At 37.7% G+C, this 19,583-nt stretch overlaps 1 protein-coding gene across 2 annotated transcripts in view; it reads right to left on the reverse strand.

Annotated features, from left to right (window-relative positions):
* The window catches only part of trpm5 (transient receptor potential cation channel, subfamily M, member 5), a 33,474-nt gene extending 18,894 nt beyond the window's left edge, over positions 1–14,580 (reverse strand). Inside the window, exons 1-11 of one of the 2 annotated variants that reach the window (XM_078945022.1) lie at positions 14,468–14,580; positions 11,369–11,436; positions 7,904–8,057; positions 7,638–7,818; positions 6,754–6,920; positions 6,470–6,647; positions 4,983–5,047; positions 4,512–4,697; positions 2,614–2,713; positions 928–1,046; positions 44–385 (exon numbers count right to left, since the gene is read on the reverse strand). In XM_078945022.1, coding sequence (XP_078801148.1) covers positions 44–385; positions 928–1,046; positions 2,614–2,713; positions 4,512–4,697; positions 4,983–5,047; positions 6,470–6,647; positions 6,754–6,920; positions 7,638–7,818; positions 7,904–8,057; positions 11,369–11,436; positions 14,468–14,494 — 1,587 coding nt within the window. In that variant the 5' untranslated portion in view covers positions 14,495–14,580. The remainder of the gene's footprint in view (positions 1–43; positions 386–927; positions 1,047–2,613; positions 2,714–4,511; positions 4,698–4,982; positions 5,048–6,469; positions 6,648–6,753; positions 6,921–7,637; positions 7,819–7,903; positions 8,058–11,368; positions 11,437–14,467) is intronic. The other variant, XM_078945021.1, reaches the window with a different exon arrangement.
* Between the last annotated feature and the right edge of the window lie 5,003 nt (positions 14,581–19,583).

The following is a 19,583-nucleotide window of genomic DNA, read 5'->3' on the forward strand; positions in this document are numbered from 1 at the left end:
ATCCCCATATTTAAGTATAAACCTGCCCCCTATTGAAACTCACAGTGGGAACTTTCTGGTAGAAGCCTTTACAGGAGTCGTGAAGGAAGTCTTTGAGCACTTTGGCGACCTCAAAGAGAGTGAAGCGAGGCTTTCCTTGCTCTGAAGGATAGTGTCCAGGAGGACCTGGTGTTCTGGCCGCTCCCAGCAGGAGTTGTTTCTCATCGTACTTTTTGAGAAGCAGGTTGTGAAGGAGGCTCTTCTCTGACACCGACCAGTAAAGCTCCTGCAGACGACCGTAGGTCAGGAACTCGCCCAGGTTCACGCCATTATCCACAAAGAGACGGACAAAGTCTGGTTTGTCATTGATCAAAGCATCCATCATCACTTCTTCAAGGTCACAGGCCTGCAAAGGTAACAATCACAAGTATTTTATCATAATGTTTCTCACAGTCTCTAATGCAAAAACACTGAAGGCTGGCCTCTTTAATCATTATTTTGTGAGTTGTAAATGGTCTGCAAGTTACTTTTGTGTCTAATGAATACAAATGCTGAACCGTGGCAACTCTCAAGAGAAATGCATTTGCAGCCTCATAAATCTACAGCTTTGTGGATGGATGCATTTCTTCTTGTGCATACATGCACGGTCCTCTGAGCACACTGGTACTAAAACTCCCAGAGTGCCAAAGTTGACATGAACTGATTCTAATTAAGTAAAAGTTAGAAGTTCAGTCTGTGAAGTTAACAACCCAAGATTGTAAACATCAAGGACAGCTACTGAATTAAATTTATGCTAGAATGAGTCATCGTTGACCACAGATCTACAAGGCTTATAAGTCTTTTTGTCAGTGCTGTACATAGGTTGACTTCTGACTTTTTAAATCGTTTTGACCTCTTTGAATGTTACACCTGGGTCAGAAGAAGTAGTGTGACGATGTGTTTCCCCACCTTCCACTCCACATCCCCATTAAAGATGTCACTCTTGGCAATGTCCACTCTGTTCCACGCCACGGCCAGCTTCAGTTCATCCAGGAAATCTTGAGCTTCCTGACTTTGGCTTTTACAAGCTGAGACGTAAATTGTCAACAAGTTCAGAACCTGTAAAGTGCTCAGAATATCACAGTTCCCTCATGTCAAACAGCCCAGAATGGTTAAGAGTCATGAACTTACTAATCAAAATAAGGAAGTATATTTTTCGGACTACAAGTTGCTCTGGAATATAAGTCACAGCAGCAAAAAAATGTATACTAAAAAAATAAAAAAATAGTATAAGTAATAATAACGAGAATGGATTAGTTTTTTCTGCACTTTTTCTTGGTGCTCAAAGTGCTCACAATGTGTCCATTATTCATTCACTCCTCATTCATTCTTGGTGATGGTAAGCTAAGGTTGTAGCCACAGCTGCCCTGGGGCAAACTGACAGAGGCATGGCTGCCAGTTTGCGCCTACGGCCCCTCTGACCATCACCAGGACACCAGGACATTCATACACATTCACACACCAGTGGAGCCGCACTGGAGTCAGGAAGGGTGAAGTGTCTTGCCCAAGGACACAATGACAGGGGGGAGCGGGGATCGAACCACCGATCCTTTGGACTACCTGCTCTACCACCTGGGCCACTGCTGCCCCTAATTCACACTTTAAGTAAAAAAGTCGGATGTTTCTAGACAATACACCAAGCATCAGTAATCACGTCTCCATGTCTGGGTTCATGAGATCATTCAGAGACTCTTCCAGTACGGTGAGGTTCACCATCTACTGCAGGAGCAGTAGATGATTGACGCTGCTCCAGAGAGATGAACGACATCTTTCTGTGACCCAGTCTGACTACTTGCCGTCACACATTAGCCCAAGGAAATAGGAAAAGTATCAAAAAGGAGGAGAACGATAAGATCATCCTCCATGTTTCCTCTGCGTTGCTGTCAGCACCGATACAAACACCAATATGGTCCCCTAAAGGCTGTTAGCGGGAAGATAACAAACATATCAGCCCATTTATTTTATTTTTACAATTCACATAAAATTCGCACATTAATATAGGTCGCACTCCCGGCCAAACTATGGACAAAACATGATTTTTTACTTTTGGACCAAGGGTGGATATAGGCATGGGCTAAGGGGGGCAATGCACCCCCAAACTTGATACCCTACTAGGGCTGTCAGCGTTCTCGACTAATCAACTGTTTTTAAAAGAGGGATAATTGTTGTTCCTAATAGATCCCTGGCAATAGAGAACTTAGAGTTTACAGTTATGACCAATAGTTAATAAATGCTCTGAATGCTTTCAGATATATTTTCAAAGTTTTAGAGTGATATTTGTCCCTATGAGATCCTCTGCTGTATGTTGAAAAGGTCAAGTACAATGTGATTGTCCAGCAAAAGAGAATTTGTGCATTTCTAATAAAGAAACAAAAAGGAAATTTAAACTTTGTGTTACTGTAGCACTTAAATATTGGTATCGCCAAATATTGGCTATCGGCATTGCAGGGGAAATATCGGTTGTGTTGGCCTGAAAAAATGATTTTGGCCCTTCCCTGCTATTTACATTTTTTTTTAAATAACATGTAACTCACACCTAAGTACGAGTCGCAACCCTGGCCAAACTATGCAAAAAAACGTGATATGGTATGTTACCTTTGACGAGAGCTTTGAGAATGACGGTATCCAGCTCGGACGTCTCCTGTTCGGGGTCATGGACGGTGAGGAGATGCCCATGATCGAGTATCTTCTGAATCTGATTGGTAAGTTCACAGTTATTTATTTTATTTGCCTTTATTCTACCATAAAAAGTCAAAAGGTTTTTTTGGTAACACTTTATATTAAGATTCCTTAACAAACTTTAACGCATCAACAAGCATTATAATGGAATTTTTAGGATCTTAGTAAGACATTTATTAGTACAATAAGTCTAATAAGGTTTATTAAATTACTTAGTCAACACATTTACAAGCATTATTATTAGGCGGTTTTTAAGATGGTAATGATACATACATAAGCTTTACAAATGTATTAATTAACTTTGTTAACAATTTATTAAATGTTTTGCAGCACCTCATCTAAAGTGAGGAAGGTTTTTACCACAAACAACCACAAAACATACAGCTTATAAAAAGAACTTTATAACATTAAAACAGACTAAACATACAAAACTATTTCTGTAAAAGAAATATAATAATTTATTTCAGATAAATTAAAAAAAAAAAAAAACACAGACTGGTACAGAATCAAATATGGGCAGGTCCACTAATTTACCATTGGCTAATGAATCTGTCAATCAAACTCATCAGTAAAACAGGTGAGCTGGCTTTCAGCTAATTGAATGGCCTATTGGACTTTCTCTTAGCTTTCACACAGGTGACAAAAAAGCCCCGCCCATCTTTGATTCTGTACCGGTCGGTCGTTAGAGTGTTAGCTCTAGCATGCCTCCTGTAGGTTTATTGCCTTCGGTCGTCAAAACTTACTGGCTTGTGCAACTTTCCAGTGGACTTGGAAGCAAGGCAAAAGTGGTTGAATGCAGTTGGAATTGAATGCAGAGAATTGTCTCCTGGTGATGGGATTTGCAATGAATGTTTCACTCAGGATAGATGCTAATACTTTATCCTTATCTATGATGCTAGAGTCATCCAACACTGGTCCCTTTGTTTTATTTTTGTTTTTGAAAAATTTGTCTGAATTAAATTATTATATTTCTTTTACAGAAAGAGTTTTCTATGTTTAGTCTGTTTTAATGTTATAAAGTTCTTTTTATAAGCTGTATGCTTTATGGTTGTTTGTCGTAAAAACCTTCCTCGCTTTAGATGAGGTGCTGCTAAACAATTAATAAATAGTTAACAAAGTTAATTAATACATTTGTAAAGCTTATAAGCAGTTTAGTAATATGGATTTTGAAGACAATGGTCTGACTTTAGATGTTAATGAATCTTATTAACACTTTCAGGTGTTTGCAAGACATCTATAATGCTAATAAATATCTTACTAGCATCTTACACATTAATAAAGCCTATTAATTTGTTAAGTTAGTTAATAAAACTTATTAAGCTTATTAACACTTAGGCTTGTGTGAGACATCTATAATGCTAATAAATGTCTTACTAGAACCCCAAACAATAATAATACTTCTTTATTTGTTAACAAAGGTTGTCAATAAATATTACTAAGCTTTTTAATACTGACGCATTTATCAGGCATCTATAATGCCAATAAATGCATCATTAGCATCTTAAAAACATCCTAATAATAATGCTTGTAAATGTGTTAACTAAGTAATTTAATAAACCTTATTAGACTTATTGCACTAATAAATGTCTTACTAAGACCCTAAACATTCTATTATAATGCTTGTTAATGTGTTAACAAAGCTTTTTAAGGAATCTTAAAATAAAAGGGTTACCCTTTTATTTTTTTAAATGAAATGTCCACATTAGCTTGCTTCAGGCTTTCCCCAGTGTGTCCCATTTTCTGCCAGCGCTCAAACCTTGTGATCTCTCCATCTTCGTATGATTTTGCCTCCAAGCTGTGCACATGGCTCTTACCAGCTTGACCCAGTTACTGATGTCTGCACTGTGGTGGGCATTAGGAAAGGTGTCCAGCAGGAGCTCATGAACGCTGTCTGTGTCCCAGCAGCCCCTATTCATCAGTGTGACAAGGATGTCAGCCACGCCTCCAGAGCCTGCGAGGATCAGCCACGGCGTAGAGTTGGCAATGCCTTTGTACATTCTCTGCAGGAAGAATTTGCATTGTTTGGATCCAAACTTTTAAAGATTTCCTTGTAAAAAAAAAAAAGTTTTTTGTGAAGTTTTATTTATGCATAGAAAATTAGCTGACTTAGTTTATTCAAAGATTCTAAAGCCTAAGCGATCTATTCTAAAAATTGGCAAATATACCCAACTTTCTGAAAATCTTTTTTAAGTTTTTTTTTTTGTACTATGGCCATTGTAAAAAAATAAAATAAAAACAACTAAACAAACTGTAAAAAAAGAAAAAAACAACTAAAAAAAACTCACCTTTAAAATTTTGGGTTCTCCATGGACCAGGAGACACAAAACAGGGATTTCAAAACTTCCTGCACCTAAAAACACCAAAATACCCTTTTCAAAATTCAACATTCTGAGCAGACAAATTACTGCAGACAATTTAGTATATAATATTAAAACAAATACAGGAACCTAAAAAAAACCTGTTTGGCTTTGCTTTGTTTAAACACTGCTTTTAATTTGATAAATACTTGCTGAAGATGACTAATACCTCAAAGAAAAACATGTAGAAAAATAAGTGTTTCTAGAGAATTCTGTGTCAGCAGCTTTGAAAAATAAATCAAGAAAAACATTAATTAAGTGGTTTCTTTTATTTTATTTTTTTGTCTAATGCAAAGATAAGGCCTAAAAAGTATTGATATTGTTGTATCCTAATTTTGAAAATAAACGTAAACAGTTACTAAAACACTGTAGTGTAAACGTTACTATACATTTTTATTGCTACAAAAATGTACTTTGTTTCATTGTCAGACCCCATAAAAAAATCATTTAAAACAATTTATTAGGTGTTTTTTCTTTCTAATTCAGAATTACCCTGAAGTGTTTTCACAAGGGAGTTCCTTTCCTTCCTTTAAAGACCCATTCAGGTGAACATTTTGTGTTTTTTTGTATTTAACATGTTCTTGGGGCATTTTTCTGATGATGGAGGACATACATACGAAAATTTCAGCCTTAAATTTTATTTTTGAGTATTTCTTTATTAAAAAATCAGGCATAAAATCCAATTTGAAAAAGATTATATTTGTGACGGCTTGCTTCGGGTCCTTTCCACAACTCGGAGGCAAATTTCAAATAAACACCTGCCGTTCTGCAGAAACTATGATCTAGAAAACGACACGCTTTTTTGGATTTTGGCTAAAAACAACATATTTTATAATTAAAAGCCCACCAGGAACGCTTTCAAAATAGATCAAAAGATGATCAGAGTGGCACTTTAAGTCAAAAATATGACAATTTATGCGTCAGATCTATTATAATAATTTAGGGTTTGTGTGTTTGAATGTCTGTCTTTTGACAAGACAGACATTCAAACTGTGTTTTCTTTCTTTGCATTTAAGGACTCAACTTTTTAATTCTTAATACTTTTCCTAAAATTGTAATTATAAGTAGCCTTGATTTGCAGGTCGAGGAATCCTTCCTTCACTTCCACCAGCTTTCTGCTAAAGCCTCTAACTTTACAGTCAGCCAAATCAAAGAGCCACTAAATATCCAGCTCAGCTTTCTTTCATTACATGCATATGAAAAAGCTACTTGTTTTATGCCGCGGCACAATACAATAATGCAAAGTGCCTTAATATTTACTGCAATGAAGGTTTTCATTTTTCAAAGGGAATATTCCTATTTTTTATGCCTACTATAAAACAGTTTTAACTTTTCATAAATAAAAATTGTATGTTGAATTAAAATTTTTAGAGTATAGTCACTGCTTTAGTGTGTTATTTATTTACAGATCTTACCTCCATATCCTGTCCTCTGGAGTGAGATGTGTTTTAGCAGCTTCACCCTCATTTCACTCGTTGCTCCTGGTCTGGCAGGGTCCTCCTCCACAAGCACAAAGTGAGAGTGGTTGTTGTCCAGGGAATACACCGAACCATGAGGCAAGTCTTGTGGCGTGTAAACTACAGGCTCATCCACCTTGTAGAAAAAAAAAAAAAAAAAAAAGATATATCAAGATCATCAAATACTGTGCTGATGTCCTGAGTGAGGTGGAAGCTGCATTGGTCTCTGTGGGAGCAGGAACCTTGGCACTGAGCAGCGCCTCTCGATTGTGGATCATGTTCCAAGGCGCAATACCGATCGCCACAACACGAACAGTGGATGAGGTGCTGGCCAAGGAATGATCACGCACAGCCTGGCCCAAGTGTTTGGTGATGCCGAAACGAAGGCCATTAGTCAGAATCCACGCCCCTGGAGAACACAGTAAATGATCATTTCTGTGAGTTTAAAGGAAAACCTGATGAGAGTTTAAATACAACATGAATGTGAAGAGCTAGGAGCCAATCTTAAATAAAAATGAATAAATATATGCTTCTTAAATTAATTTCTAACAATATAAGTGAGAATCATGCATTAAACTCCTAAATGTCCTTAGTTTTGGCAATTATTCATTAATAGTCTTCCTAGGATAACTGCAATATGTTTGAACCATGGACTGTATATGAGAACTGGACGGAGTAGGTGCAACGTCCCCGGACAAAATGGTTTACTTCTGGCTTCGAACGAAATGTCAGGTCAGTTCAGTTGTTTGTTGTTTTTTGCGTTACAGATGTCAAAATGTTGGAGGCAGATTATGTCAGTACCCTGTGATTGGTCCAGGTCGGTCTGATTCACAATTTCTATGGCAACCACTCTCCTCAATCAGGAGTGAGCTTGTTGGGAGTCTACATCCCTACCACTTAAAAGCAGGCTTGGGAGAAAATGTTAAAAAAAAGTTATCAGATCAAGAATGGTTATTCTGACCAATAAAACAACTAAGTAATAGCTCTTTATTTCTTAATAGAAGTCTATGGGATTTAGGCTTCTTGGAGCCAGCGGGTACTTCGTGTTTGGAACGCGATGGGGGAGGGATCACATAGTCCAGCTCTCTTTTACAGTCATGTTTTTCTTCTTAAACTTGAACTCAACCTGTGCTCTGTGCAGCCTTCACGAGTCCTTTTCTGAGAGTGTCCCTGAGCCAAGGCTTCATCTGAGCCAGCTCATCTCCCCCCACCACTGCTACTACCAGGTGTGGGGGAGACAGGCCCCATTCCTGAGTCAGCATCTGGTAGATCTGCACCGGTTCTGTGTTGCTGCGCACCTTCACAAACTGCAATGAAGACAGGTGTTCCTTGGTGAACAAGCTGGTTTCAAAGTAAGCATCCTTACATCAAGGTGCCATCAGCTCCTGTTACCTTTCCTCGAGTCTTATTGGTTCCACAAAAGTCAATGTCACCAACTCTTCCAGCCGCCCAGTGACTCTTCTTCTTCATTTTACTGGCCAGGCCTCTGGCTACATTCTCAATGGTCTCATCCACTGTAGAGCAACATGAGCAGCCAAGGAGGACACTACACAAGAAAAAACGCATAATAAAACCTTTTCTGTAAAACAATAAACTGACTTTTTTCTTAAAGACTCACTGATAAAAATCCTGTTTTAAGTGTTTTTTAACAAGATCTTGTGACATTTTTCTGATGGAGGACATATATTGCGAAAATTTAGCCTTGGATTGCAATTATTGGTATTTCTTAATTCTAATTAAATTCATAAATTAATTCTTAATTCTTAATTAAATCACTGTGAATCAGGAGCAGACGAAAAAATGCACTTTGAAAATCTCGTAGTTGTGATCGGCAGAAGCTCCTTGCTCCGCTCCATTCTGATTCTTCCACTTGTAGACAAATAGCTTCATGTACATCCTTGTTTTCCTCGTTTTAGCTGCAATCTGGATTAAAATTGTACGGCTGAATAGCTCCGTTATTACTCTGCAACTGTTAGATTGGGGGTGTGAGGGGCTGTAAGCTAGCAGGAGAGAGCGTAAACAGATGGATGATGGGAAGTGGGGATGAGGTTGCTCAGCACCAATAGTCCCACCCACAATTCAGAGGCAAATTTCTAATGCAATAATGTTGCTCTGCAAAAACTGTCGTGTTTTTTTAGATTTTGCCTAAAAACGAACTGAAAAACGCTTTGAAAATAGATCAACATGTGATCAGAGTTGGACTCTGAGTGTAGTTTTTTTGTGATGAAGGTCAGGCTGCCTATATAAAAATCCCTTTAAAGCAAAATTGATCGAGATCATTGAACGTAACTGTAGCAAGAATCTTTAGTACCAGCATATTGATAATTCATAAACTTTGAAAGGCCACAAAATAAAATACATAATCTTATACCCAGAAGGCCTTCTTCTCCAATAAATACATAATGTGATATAATGCATATAGAATATTGCATGGATAGTTTTTTTTATTTAATGGGATACTGGGCATGCAGACTGCTGATTGTTGTGCTTCAACTGAGTAATTTCTTCAAAAGATCATAATAGAAAAAAGGTGTGTTGTTTTATATAAATCACAAATGTAATCAATTTTAGAATATTATTTCAGGCAAAAAAGTAAAAAATTGTTAAGTAAAGTTGATCTAATAAGCCAATCAAGAGAATGCTATGGTAACTATGAGCTAATGTAAAGCTTCTGTGAAGAATACCTCAATGAACTTTTAGGAAAATTGAATCCTGGGGCTTTATGAGACCTTGAAAAGTCTTTATGTCCTTGACTCCAGGCACATTCTGTGGTCATGCAAATCCAGAACTTTGCTGCATGCATGGTTCCATTTGCTTTCTTGCATCCTGGATCTTATGCATGATAAAGACAGCTGTACATTGCTAATAAGGAATGGCCAACATGTTTTAAAATGGGAAAAAAAATGTTTTTCTCACAGCCCAAAAACCTAATAAAAATTCAAATGTTTTTCGACTTACTTCATATGTCTTGTTAGAGTTTCACATGATTCTTTTGTTTAAGGCAGCTGGGCTTTAAAAGGTTAAGCTGAAAGATGTTTTGCCGCTCACCCCATTTGCTTCTTCACTTCTAACTGCTGATGGGGAATTTGTGTATTGTATGTGCTGACCACTCCAGCTGACTACTTTTGAAGCAGTCAGCACACAAATAACCAGTTAGTTAGAACTGAAGAAGCGAATCAGATGAGCGGCAAAACATCTTGCACATTCACCTTTAAAGTCAAGTCGCCCTGAAGAAAACAGTGAGATAACATGATCTGGATGACCGAGAATCTCCACCACAAAGGCAGTTACTGTCAAGTTTGGCATCTGGCTCAAGACTGAACAGCTGGAAGGCTCGAAGAATGGTCGCTATTTCTGATTCACTGGTAATGTGCGGTTGTGGGTGTGAGGGGCTATAAGCTATAGCAGGAGACCATCTAAACAGCTGGGTGATAGGAAGTGGGGGTGGTCTTACACCAATGGTTACGCCTACAATTTCAAATGAGCTACTGCCGCTCTGCAGAAACTATGTTGAGAAAAACAGTTTTTTTGGTTTTTATTTTGACTAAAAATAGCATAATCATCACTAAAAGACCAGTTGGAACACTTGGAAATACTTTATTTTCCACCCTACAACATGAAAATAAGAAGCAACAGCAATGAAGTCTTTTTTTAAACTTGTGTCATATTTAAGGTAGAACTTGTTTGTAACACGCTACACATTAGAAGCATTACCCACGTTACCCATTACCCATCCAACAACACACAACCTTGTTTGCTACTCAAAATAAAACAGACTGACATGTTGACAGAGCACCTTGTACCTCTCAAAATCACTTCAACATCAGCTAACAAAACCAGAATTAATCCATGAATAAGACGCTCTGGATATTATTGTCTTTTATTTGAAAAAAGTTATAAAGTGTGCCTGATAGTGCAGAAAATGCAGTTGCTCAAAAGATGATCGGAGTGGGACTTTAAAACCATTAGTATGGAGCTGCTAACCCTGGCTTCTGAGAATGGTTATGAGGAAGCTAAATGAATCAATGTGAAAACAGCTATGCTAATTGCAGTAACTAAGATAACAACCAACATTTAGCTTAAATGACTTAATATTTAAGCTAACAATGAAAACGATTAGCTCAAAGAACTGAATTGAATTTTTACGCTAACAAAAACAACAAGTATCTTAAAGAATTGAATTTTTAAGCTAATAATGACAACTACTAGCTTAGCCCATAAGAACCCATGGTGACATCAGTGTAACAAAAACATTAGAAATGGATTCTGTGGTCCACTTGGTTTGTAGTAAAATACACACCATTTTATTTTGAAGAAAAACATGGGTCTGGGTTCTTATAGGTTAAAGAACTGAATATTTAAGATAATAAAAACAACAATTAGCTTAAAGAACTGAATTTTTAGTGTCAACAAAAATTTAAAACTTGTCTTATAAGTAATATACTTATTAAACAATCAAGAATGTGTATTGCCTTTGTGCATGGTGTATAATACCAGTCAGTGATTTCTATGCAGTCATTAATTACTAGTTAAGTGCTTAAGTTAATAAGAGACGCACAGACTCCATTTATAGTCATAAAAATGTGGGTTATGAAATTTCTTTCCTAATAGCTTGGAATAATATTTTATTAACCCGACTGAGATGTAGAATTTTGCTTTTCCTTTACAGTCGTTTTTTACGATGCAGAAAAATCATCTCTCATGAATAATTTAAATTGAATATCTACTTGGAGCCAGTTAAGACTTGTTAGTCATGCACAAGTGTTTGCTTCCTGCAGCAGACAGTCTCACACAGGATGAATGTAACTCTCTTTGCTGTTATAGTGTCTGCGTCCTGTGAAGAATGACCCGGCGTACCTGTGCTCGTCTGACCACTCCAGTTTCTCCCCACACTGCAGGCATCGTGTCTGTGGCTGCAGAGGCTCCTGTAAACAAATTTTTCCCCAGATATGAGGTCATTTTTCCACCAACTCCATATCGCTCACTGCCAGTCTTTCACTAATGAATATGTTGTAATAAGTAGCCTACTTATGGGCAATGCAAAGCTGGCAGAGTTTTCCCTCTCGTCTCACATGCAAAGTGGCTGGTCCTCCCCGGTGCTTGAATATGATCGGCGCAAACCTCAGGCGAGAGAATTGGGCCAAATGTGATGTGATCTTATATAGTTTTTTTTTTCTCCCGGATGCACTCCAAAGTGTAAATGCTGTCTAGTTCTATGGGCTGCAAAGCATTGGTATGCTAACAGCGCGGTGTTTGAAAGAATGTGAAAAGTTAAGTTAAGCAGTCCAGGACTGCAAAGACCACACTTCTTTGTGGTGTGCCTTTGTGCGAAAATTTTGCTCACACTCCACGACTCACCAAAATTTGCACATACTTAGTACACAGTGAAAATGAATTTTTGACATAGTAAACGCCCTCCTACCGAAAGAAAAAATGATGAGGGCAAAGCAATAAAAAAAAACAAAACAAATGGAGCCAAAATCTATTTTAGAGCTCAAATAAAAATGTTTTCTTTTCTTTTACGAAACCAAAACACATGCATTCAAAGGAAGTTTTAATGTTATTATGGGATGGCCACTGGATCTACAGTCTGGGGGCCATTTTCTGGCAAAGTGTGACATTTGGTGATTTTCACATTTTTGCAAAATTTGGAAAAACAGACATTTGTTTGGGAAATCTTCACAAAATTTCACACACATGGCGCCAAGTCTGCAACCACCAAAAAAGTTTTGTTGACCATTGACCTCATCAAGGGGCTGCCATCTTGAGTTTTCAAAAAACTAAATCCCTTTTAGTACCTTTCGGTAAATTCAAACTCGAAGCTACTTACCAAAAAAATGTTGTATTTAGAAGTTGCAGATTTTGAACTTCGCTAGCGTGGCATACTTGCAAATGTGCTCGCACATTTTTTAGCGGAATATTGGGAAAATGTAGTACATGAATCCCTGGCTCAAGCCGTAAGAAACAAAATTAATATACAAAAAGAACATGTTAGGAATGTGGGCGTGGTTAATACTCTGTTGCCAAGGAAGCCAAAAACTCACTTTTGCAGGTTCTTTTAAAAAAAATTACATAGATTTGTTTGTCACCACAAGGTGACCAAAACATATGATAGTTGCTATAGAGTGAAAACTAGCAGAAAAGCTGCCATTTTATAAGAATTGGTTTTATTTTTAATTCATTTGTTAAGTTGCTCTGACCGGTGGGAGTGGCCAGGGGGAGGAGGGTAGCACCGTGGGCCATACAACGCCAATCATGGCTTCAATTTTCAATTACTCAATTATTTTTCTTGTTTTCTTTAACTAGTGTTAAATTAAACAATAATTTTAAAAGCCTCTGTAGCTTATTTATGGACCTGAAAGTCTTTCTTTTTGTCTATATTGATTTATTAGAGTGTTTTTTTTTCGATATGTGCTATTGTTTTACATAAGAAAATGTCAAAGTTTTAATCTTCAAACAATTCCTTTCTAGGAAATAATGGCACTGAGTTAAAGAAAAATGCTCTCATTCATTATTGGAAAGATTATCCATTTGCCTCGGCAAACTCAGACTTTTATCAGGCAGCCTAATTTGCATTGGCACTTGAGACGCTTGTGAAAGATGATTAAAACCAACGGAAAAACAAAAAAGGAAAAAAAAAATGCAACTGCAGTGCAAATGCTCACAAACAATGCAATAACCGCTCTGTGTACTTTGAGTGGAGGAAAGCCTTTTTGCAGAAAGCAATGGTAACTCACAGAGTGAATTTCTATGTAGCCATCTGTTTAATGTAAGTGAGCAGCTTGAGGTGGGAACTTTCATTTGACTGCAGGTTCAGGTCTGAGAGGGAAAAGACTACTGGCCATGCAAACAGGACAATTTGCATGCAAAGTTGGATGAAAGGATGCTGAGTTATTCTTTGCATTTGTGTTTATGTGTAAAGTTAAATGGATAGCTTAAAGAGAAAAAGCCTTTTTCATGTAAACACTACCGGTATTTAAATTTTGCTTACAGACTACCATTTTAAACTTTGTTTTAGTTAAAGAAAAAAATCAAGGTCAGCAGCTTCTCTTTAAACCCCCAGGAAAATGTCCACTAAGTTTAAGTTTTTTCTTGAGACATTTTTTTTAACAGAAAGTTACACTTGTCAAATTTAAGACAATCGTCATTTTTACATAAATCTAAACCAAAATCACCAAAATTATCCTTAAAACTGTATAGATACTATTCTTACTGATTTAAAAGTTTTAATTTCTTGACTGTGTGTTTATTGTGGTTATTCATTATTTATGTTTATTTTATTTTTTCTGATTTAGTGTTTAGTGTTTTTAATTATAGTCATGATTTTCTAATGAAAATAATCTGCACTTATTTTTGGTAACTGATCTGCATGTGCTATGTTAATTTGTAAAATAGTGTTATTTCTATTTATAAATAATTATTAAGTACATCATCATTGTCATGTGATTTAGATAATGATAAATCATGTAATAAAATGGTTATGGTAGAACAGGGGTAGGATTATACAAGTTCACTTCCTCCCACTCCCTCCAAGCAATCTTTGATTTAATGTCCAATTATCCTAAGTTTGATACATCTTTGTATGAATGTATAGCTGGTGATTGTATTGTTTTGTACATTATTCTTGCTTTAATTGTTTAAAATAAACCATTTCAAATCAAATCAAAACCTTGATCAGAAATATTAAACTAATGTTATGGCCAATTTGTGAAAAGAAAAGAAAACATTACAGTACATACATTACTATGAGGTGTTTATTAAAAAAAAGCAATATTTGGATCTTAATTAATAAAACAAAACAGAAAATCTCTTATCCCTATGTCATTTTTTTCAGTTTTAAAAACCTAACTTCCACTTTTTAAAAATTTTCATCATATGTATCTTTTAAAAGTACTTTCTCAAATCCTTAAGTTGCCAAACAGGAAAAAAGGACACAATTGTTGTGCTCATTCTCACCATTTGTGTGCCTTGTCCTACAGGCATGGCAGACGTCTCGCTCCTTCTTCCTTTGCTGGACAAAGGCTGCAGGGGCTGGCATGTTTTGCCTGCAGGTGAACCATTCAGGTTATCAGGAAGTGGTTCAAGGGTGGGGTCATCCTCTCAGCCAATCCCTGATGCCTCTGAGCAACGTTGCTTTGCATGTTGGTCAGCCACTGCACACTGGTGCCATCAAAAGCACACTTTGGCTAAGGCTAAGGCTAAGGAGCGACCCGCATCTCCAGAAGCAGAATGTGATTTAGAAAGAACTGAGAAACACCCATGTAGGAATTTAGAAAATGGGTAGAAGAAAAGGACAAACATTAAATAGTTAATCATTTGTTTAGGAAAGTGTTAAAATAGCACAGAAAATGTGTCGATAAAACATTTTTAAGATATTCATTTTAGCCGAGGTGTGATTTCTGTTTTTGCAGATTCATTTTTGATTAAATAAAAATGGTTTTGAGAATAGAATAGAATACAATAGAATGAAAAGGTGATTTACTTTACAACCAAGTAAAAAAAAAGTCTCAGTGAAATGAAATCAAAAATGAGAAAATATTCGATGGATTATGAAATATAAAAGTAAAAAAAAAATATCTACAATGAATAGAGCAGGGTTCACCAACCTTTTTGAGACCGAGGGCTATTTCATGGGCACCAAGTGGTATGAAGGGCGCCGCTAAAAACCTCCCGCTAAAAAAGGGGATTATACAAATTTACACTGTGGTTTTTCGAAGTTCTTTTTGTGATAGTAAAACCTGTCCAACACAAAAGGCCTTTAGCTCTAATCTGTTTGCTCAGTTGTTGGACAGAACAAGTTTGAAAAAAGAAAAAGAAAAAAAAGAGAATGTACTAGGCAGAAGCAAAAAGTAATGAACAAAACAAAAACGAATAAACACCAAGTCCTGTTGAGGAGAAAAGAAAATAAACAAATTTTAAAAATTACAAGTAGGAGTATACTCTATTTCCCAAACTACCGGTAAATAGGGTGAGCTAGATTATAAGGGGCATTGAATGACTGAATGAATGAATGGTCTATTATATCAAACTTTACGCATTCAGAAAGACCAGTCTGTCAGTTAGACTTTATTAACTGTGTTCATAGTAACTCTAGAACTTGTTTTTAATACGCTACACGTTAGCATTAGCCATGTTACAAGCTGTTTGCTGTAACCCTTCTGCCATCCTAGGCACTTTAATATTGGGAGATGGGTCATCTGGACCCCATAAGACAGTGCTCTGAACCTTTTTTCTTCAATGATTTGTAATCTTCACTGGTGTCCATGGATTACATGAAATCTTCTTCACCTTTATCCACCTTTGTCATGGTAGGGAGAACACGTCAATGTAAGGGTGGGGTCATCTGGACCCCATAGGATAGCACAAGGGATACATAACAAACTGACGGAGTCAACATAACTTAAATTAAACTCCAAATGACCCTCATATGTTGACTCTTATTTCAATTAAACTCTAACAGTCAAATGTAAATGATGTTTTTGGTTGTTTTGCTATTTGTTCATGTATTGCAAGTTATATCATCATCGCAATGTTGATCATGGATCAACAATGTGAAGGCATCCGTCTGATTGGTCAAATGCATAAATGGATTTATCTGATTCGTTAAATACTTCAGAGCACCATAGATAGCTTTAGCACATTTAAGGTAAAGATTTATTGCAATTTTTGCTGTCATATGCGATATGCATTTTGCACAGCTTGACATGGCAATGGATAAATTTGCAATTTATTGTGCAGGCCTAGTGACCAAACTCCTCACCCTGTCTGCAAGGGAGCACCCACCCACCCTACAGAGGAAGCTCATTTCAGCTGCTTGTATTCAGGTTCTTTTTCTTTCGGTCATGACCCAGAGCTCATGACTATAGGTGAGTATTGGAAAAAAGGTCGAGAAGTAAATTGAGAGCTTTGTTTTCTGACTCAGTTCTCTCTTTACCACAACGGACCGGTACGGTGACCGAATACGCCGCACCAATCTGAGTGTCAATCCAAAGCTGGAATCTTCCCTCGCAAAAGAAGATACTTAAACACCTTAACCTGAGGAAGGAGCACTCCACCCACCCAGAGAGGGCAAACTACCTTTCTCCGGTCAAGCATGACAGACATTACTGTGATCGCACTGACTCCTAACCTTGTTAGTAACACGTAAAAAAGTACAGTCTGACAATGCTACTCGTTTGCCGCATTAGTGTATTTACATTAACACCCAATGAAACATTGGCTCTGTGTACCTCTCTAAATCACTTTGCCATTGTAACCAGAATTAAACCAGAAGAAAATGCTCTGGATGATAAGACGCAGTTGTTTTAAAAAAAAAAAAAAGACTTTTAAGTGTGCCTTATAGTGTGGAAAATACTGTCAATTTTAAAAAACTATTTTACCTATGCTGGAAGCTCATGTGTCTAAATATAAATACAGACATTCAAAAAAACATCTTGTAGTAAGTGTAAGCTATTTGGCTGCAGAAGTATCAGTGCCATTGGAAAAGATGGGTCTATAAGATATTGAGAATAAATGCAGGGATGCTCTTTTTCTTGTTGCATTTGATCTCCACTTTGCCTCATTATGGAACACAGTTGTGTTGGACAGTTACTGTCTTCTGTGTAACAATAGCAGTCCCAGTTGCATCCTTTATACCAAGCACATAAGGCAATAGGATTGTGCTGCAACTAGATTCAGACCAAAAGTTACTCGAGGCAGAATTGGAGATGTGACTTTGAGATGGAGGTAAATAAGCAGCTGATTGATTCATCCAGCATAGACCACAACAAGCTGTGCTGTGATTTTGAGGCTGTTCTATGCACCAACACACGTTAGATCCCCAACTGTCATTAGGTTTTGAAGCTTATGCAACCTAATGTCTAAGCTGCATCTCAGCTTAATCAATTAATCGCTTTAAAGGGTCTATATCTGAGTTCGTGAGATCATTCAGAGTCTCTCGCAGTGTAGTGGGCCTCAGTCCGACTGCAAAAGCCCCTTTCTGCCGCTACTTCCGTGTCTTGGTGACCCACATTAGTTTGAGAGGGAAAAACTATAAACAATTAGAGGGTCTTTGTATTATTGTTTCATCGAGATAATAATATCTCGATGAAATGAATAAAAAATATAAGATTTAGGAGGCCCAAGCAGGCTGCCTCCCCATCCCACAGCGGCTCTCTGTCTGCCGCCCAGCCAGCCGCCAAGGGGCCGCCCGGCATAGCCAGTGCAATCGCTCCAGCCCCATGGGCCCCTGCGACAGGCTGGTGACCTGTCCAGGTTCTATCCTTCCTCTGTCCAACAGTAACTGGGACAGTAACCCCAGTGAGTTAAGAGAAGGATGCAAACTTTCTGCCTGGGCAGAGCTGTTGGTCACGTGACTCTTTTGTAACGGTAGATGGCGTATACTTAGATAGCGCCTTTCTATCTTCTTCGAAGGCCCAAAGCGCATTACAGTCAAAGTCCCATTCACCAATTCACACACTGATGGCGGCTCCGCTGCTGAACACTGACGCCAACCTTCCACCAGAGGCAAGGTGGGGTTCAGTGTCTTGCCCAATATTCCGATCGGAGGCCGACTGCCGAAAACTATCCCACGGTCGCCCCAATGAAAAGCCACTACTCTGAATTAGCTTTAATGAGATGCACCTGTACTGTAATCTAAATATGCAGTGTCATAGGGAATACATTGAAATCTGTACAAAAGAGCTTTCAGTTTCGGCTTAAATAAACAAATTGATGCACTTGATTTTCTTTGTTCATAATGGGATGCAGGGCAAGCTAAAACAGTATTTATTCAACAATAATGTTCCATATCAGCTTAAAAATATGATATATTTAGTGTTACATCTGTTAGTATCAAACCATTTTTTGTCTGCCCCACTCTGATCATCTTCTGATGTATAATACAAGTGTTCCCAGTGGACTTTTTTTTATCCTGATTATGGCCTTTTTGGCCAGATTTTAACCCACAGAGCAGCAGTAGTTCATCAGAAATCCACCTCTGAGTTGTGGGCAGACTGTTGGCCTGGAGTAACCCACTTCCCATCATCCATCTGTTTACACGCTTTCCCCTAGCTTACAGTATCTCACACTCCCAACTGAACATTACCAATAAAACAAAAATGGTGAGCAATATTCCAGGCGTGCAGTTTCTGATCCAGATTCCAGCTCAGATGAGGAAAACAAAGACGTGGACATGGATCTATTTGTTCACAAGTGGACAACAGAACGGAGCGGAGCAGGAAGCTTGTTGCCTTCTGGTTGTAGATTCAATATCGCAGCTACAAGCTCTTCACAATGGCATTTGTTTATCTGCTCATAATTTACAACAATTTGAATAAAGAAATACTTCAAAGTGCAATTTTGAGCTTAATTTTCTAAAAACACGTTATCCATCTTTAAGAAAAATGCCACAAGAACATATTAAAAACACCAAAAACACAATTTTCATAAAAAAAAGGCATTTAATGGAAGAAAATCTGTTGCAAAGGAGCTTTCAGGACTTGTTGGCTAACATAAAAGAAATGATGATAGCAAACATCCTGACAACTCCAGAATAAAACAGCACAGACAGATAAACGCGAGCAACAGCAACATCACAAAGCTGGAAATGTGAAAAATGACAAATACCAAGGGTTGAAAGGAAGTTAAAAAGATGTCAGGGGTGAAGGCAACAGTCAGTGGTAATCATATCAGTCTGTCCAGAAGAAGGGCTTAGATGATGCGTGGAACCCCTCAGGCTCTCTCATGCCTCTGGAAGAGGACACGACCACCCACACATGAGGGGGATAAATTGGTTTGAATCAGTTCCGACTCCAGCAGCCGCAAGAAGCCACTAACATCCTTACATGCTTCCGCATCTGTGCACTGCCGGTTGTCATGTGGTAATACACCAGCAATCACATTGATATCCTTCTTTTTTTTTTGGCTGAACTTTCTTTTTACTTGCTGCTATGAAACGTCCAGTCTGTGCATCAACAGCTGTCGGTCACTGTGATTGTCTTTTTGAATTGAGGTCAGACTTTAGCGCACAGAGGATGAGGCTGTGGAGCTTTCAGTCATCCCACAATAGACGCCCACCCATTGAGAGACCTGC

The sequence above is a fragment of the Oryzias latipes genome, chromosome 3 (assembly GCF_053564925.1).
Source record: "Oryzias latipes strain Hd-rR chromosome 3, Olatipes_Hd-rR_3.1".
In the NCBI taxonomy this organism is placed as follows: Eukaryota; Metazoa; Chordata; class Actinopteri; order Beloniformes; family Adrianichthyidae; genus Oryzias; species Oryzias latipes.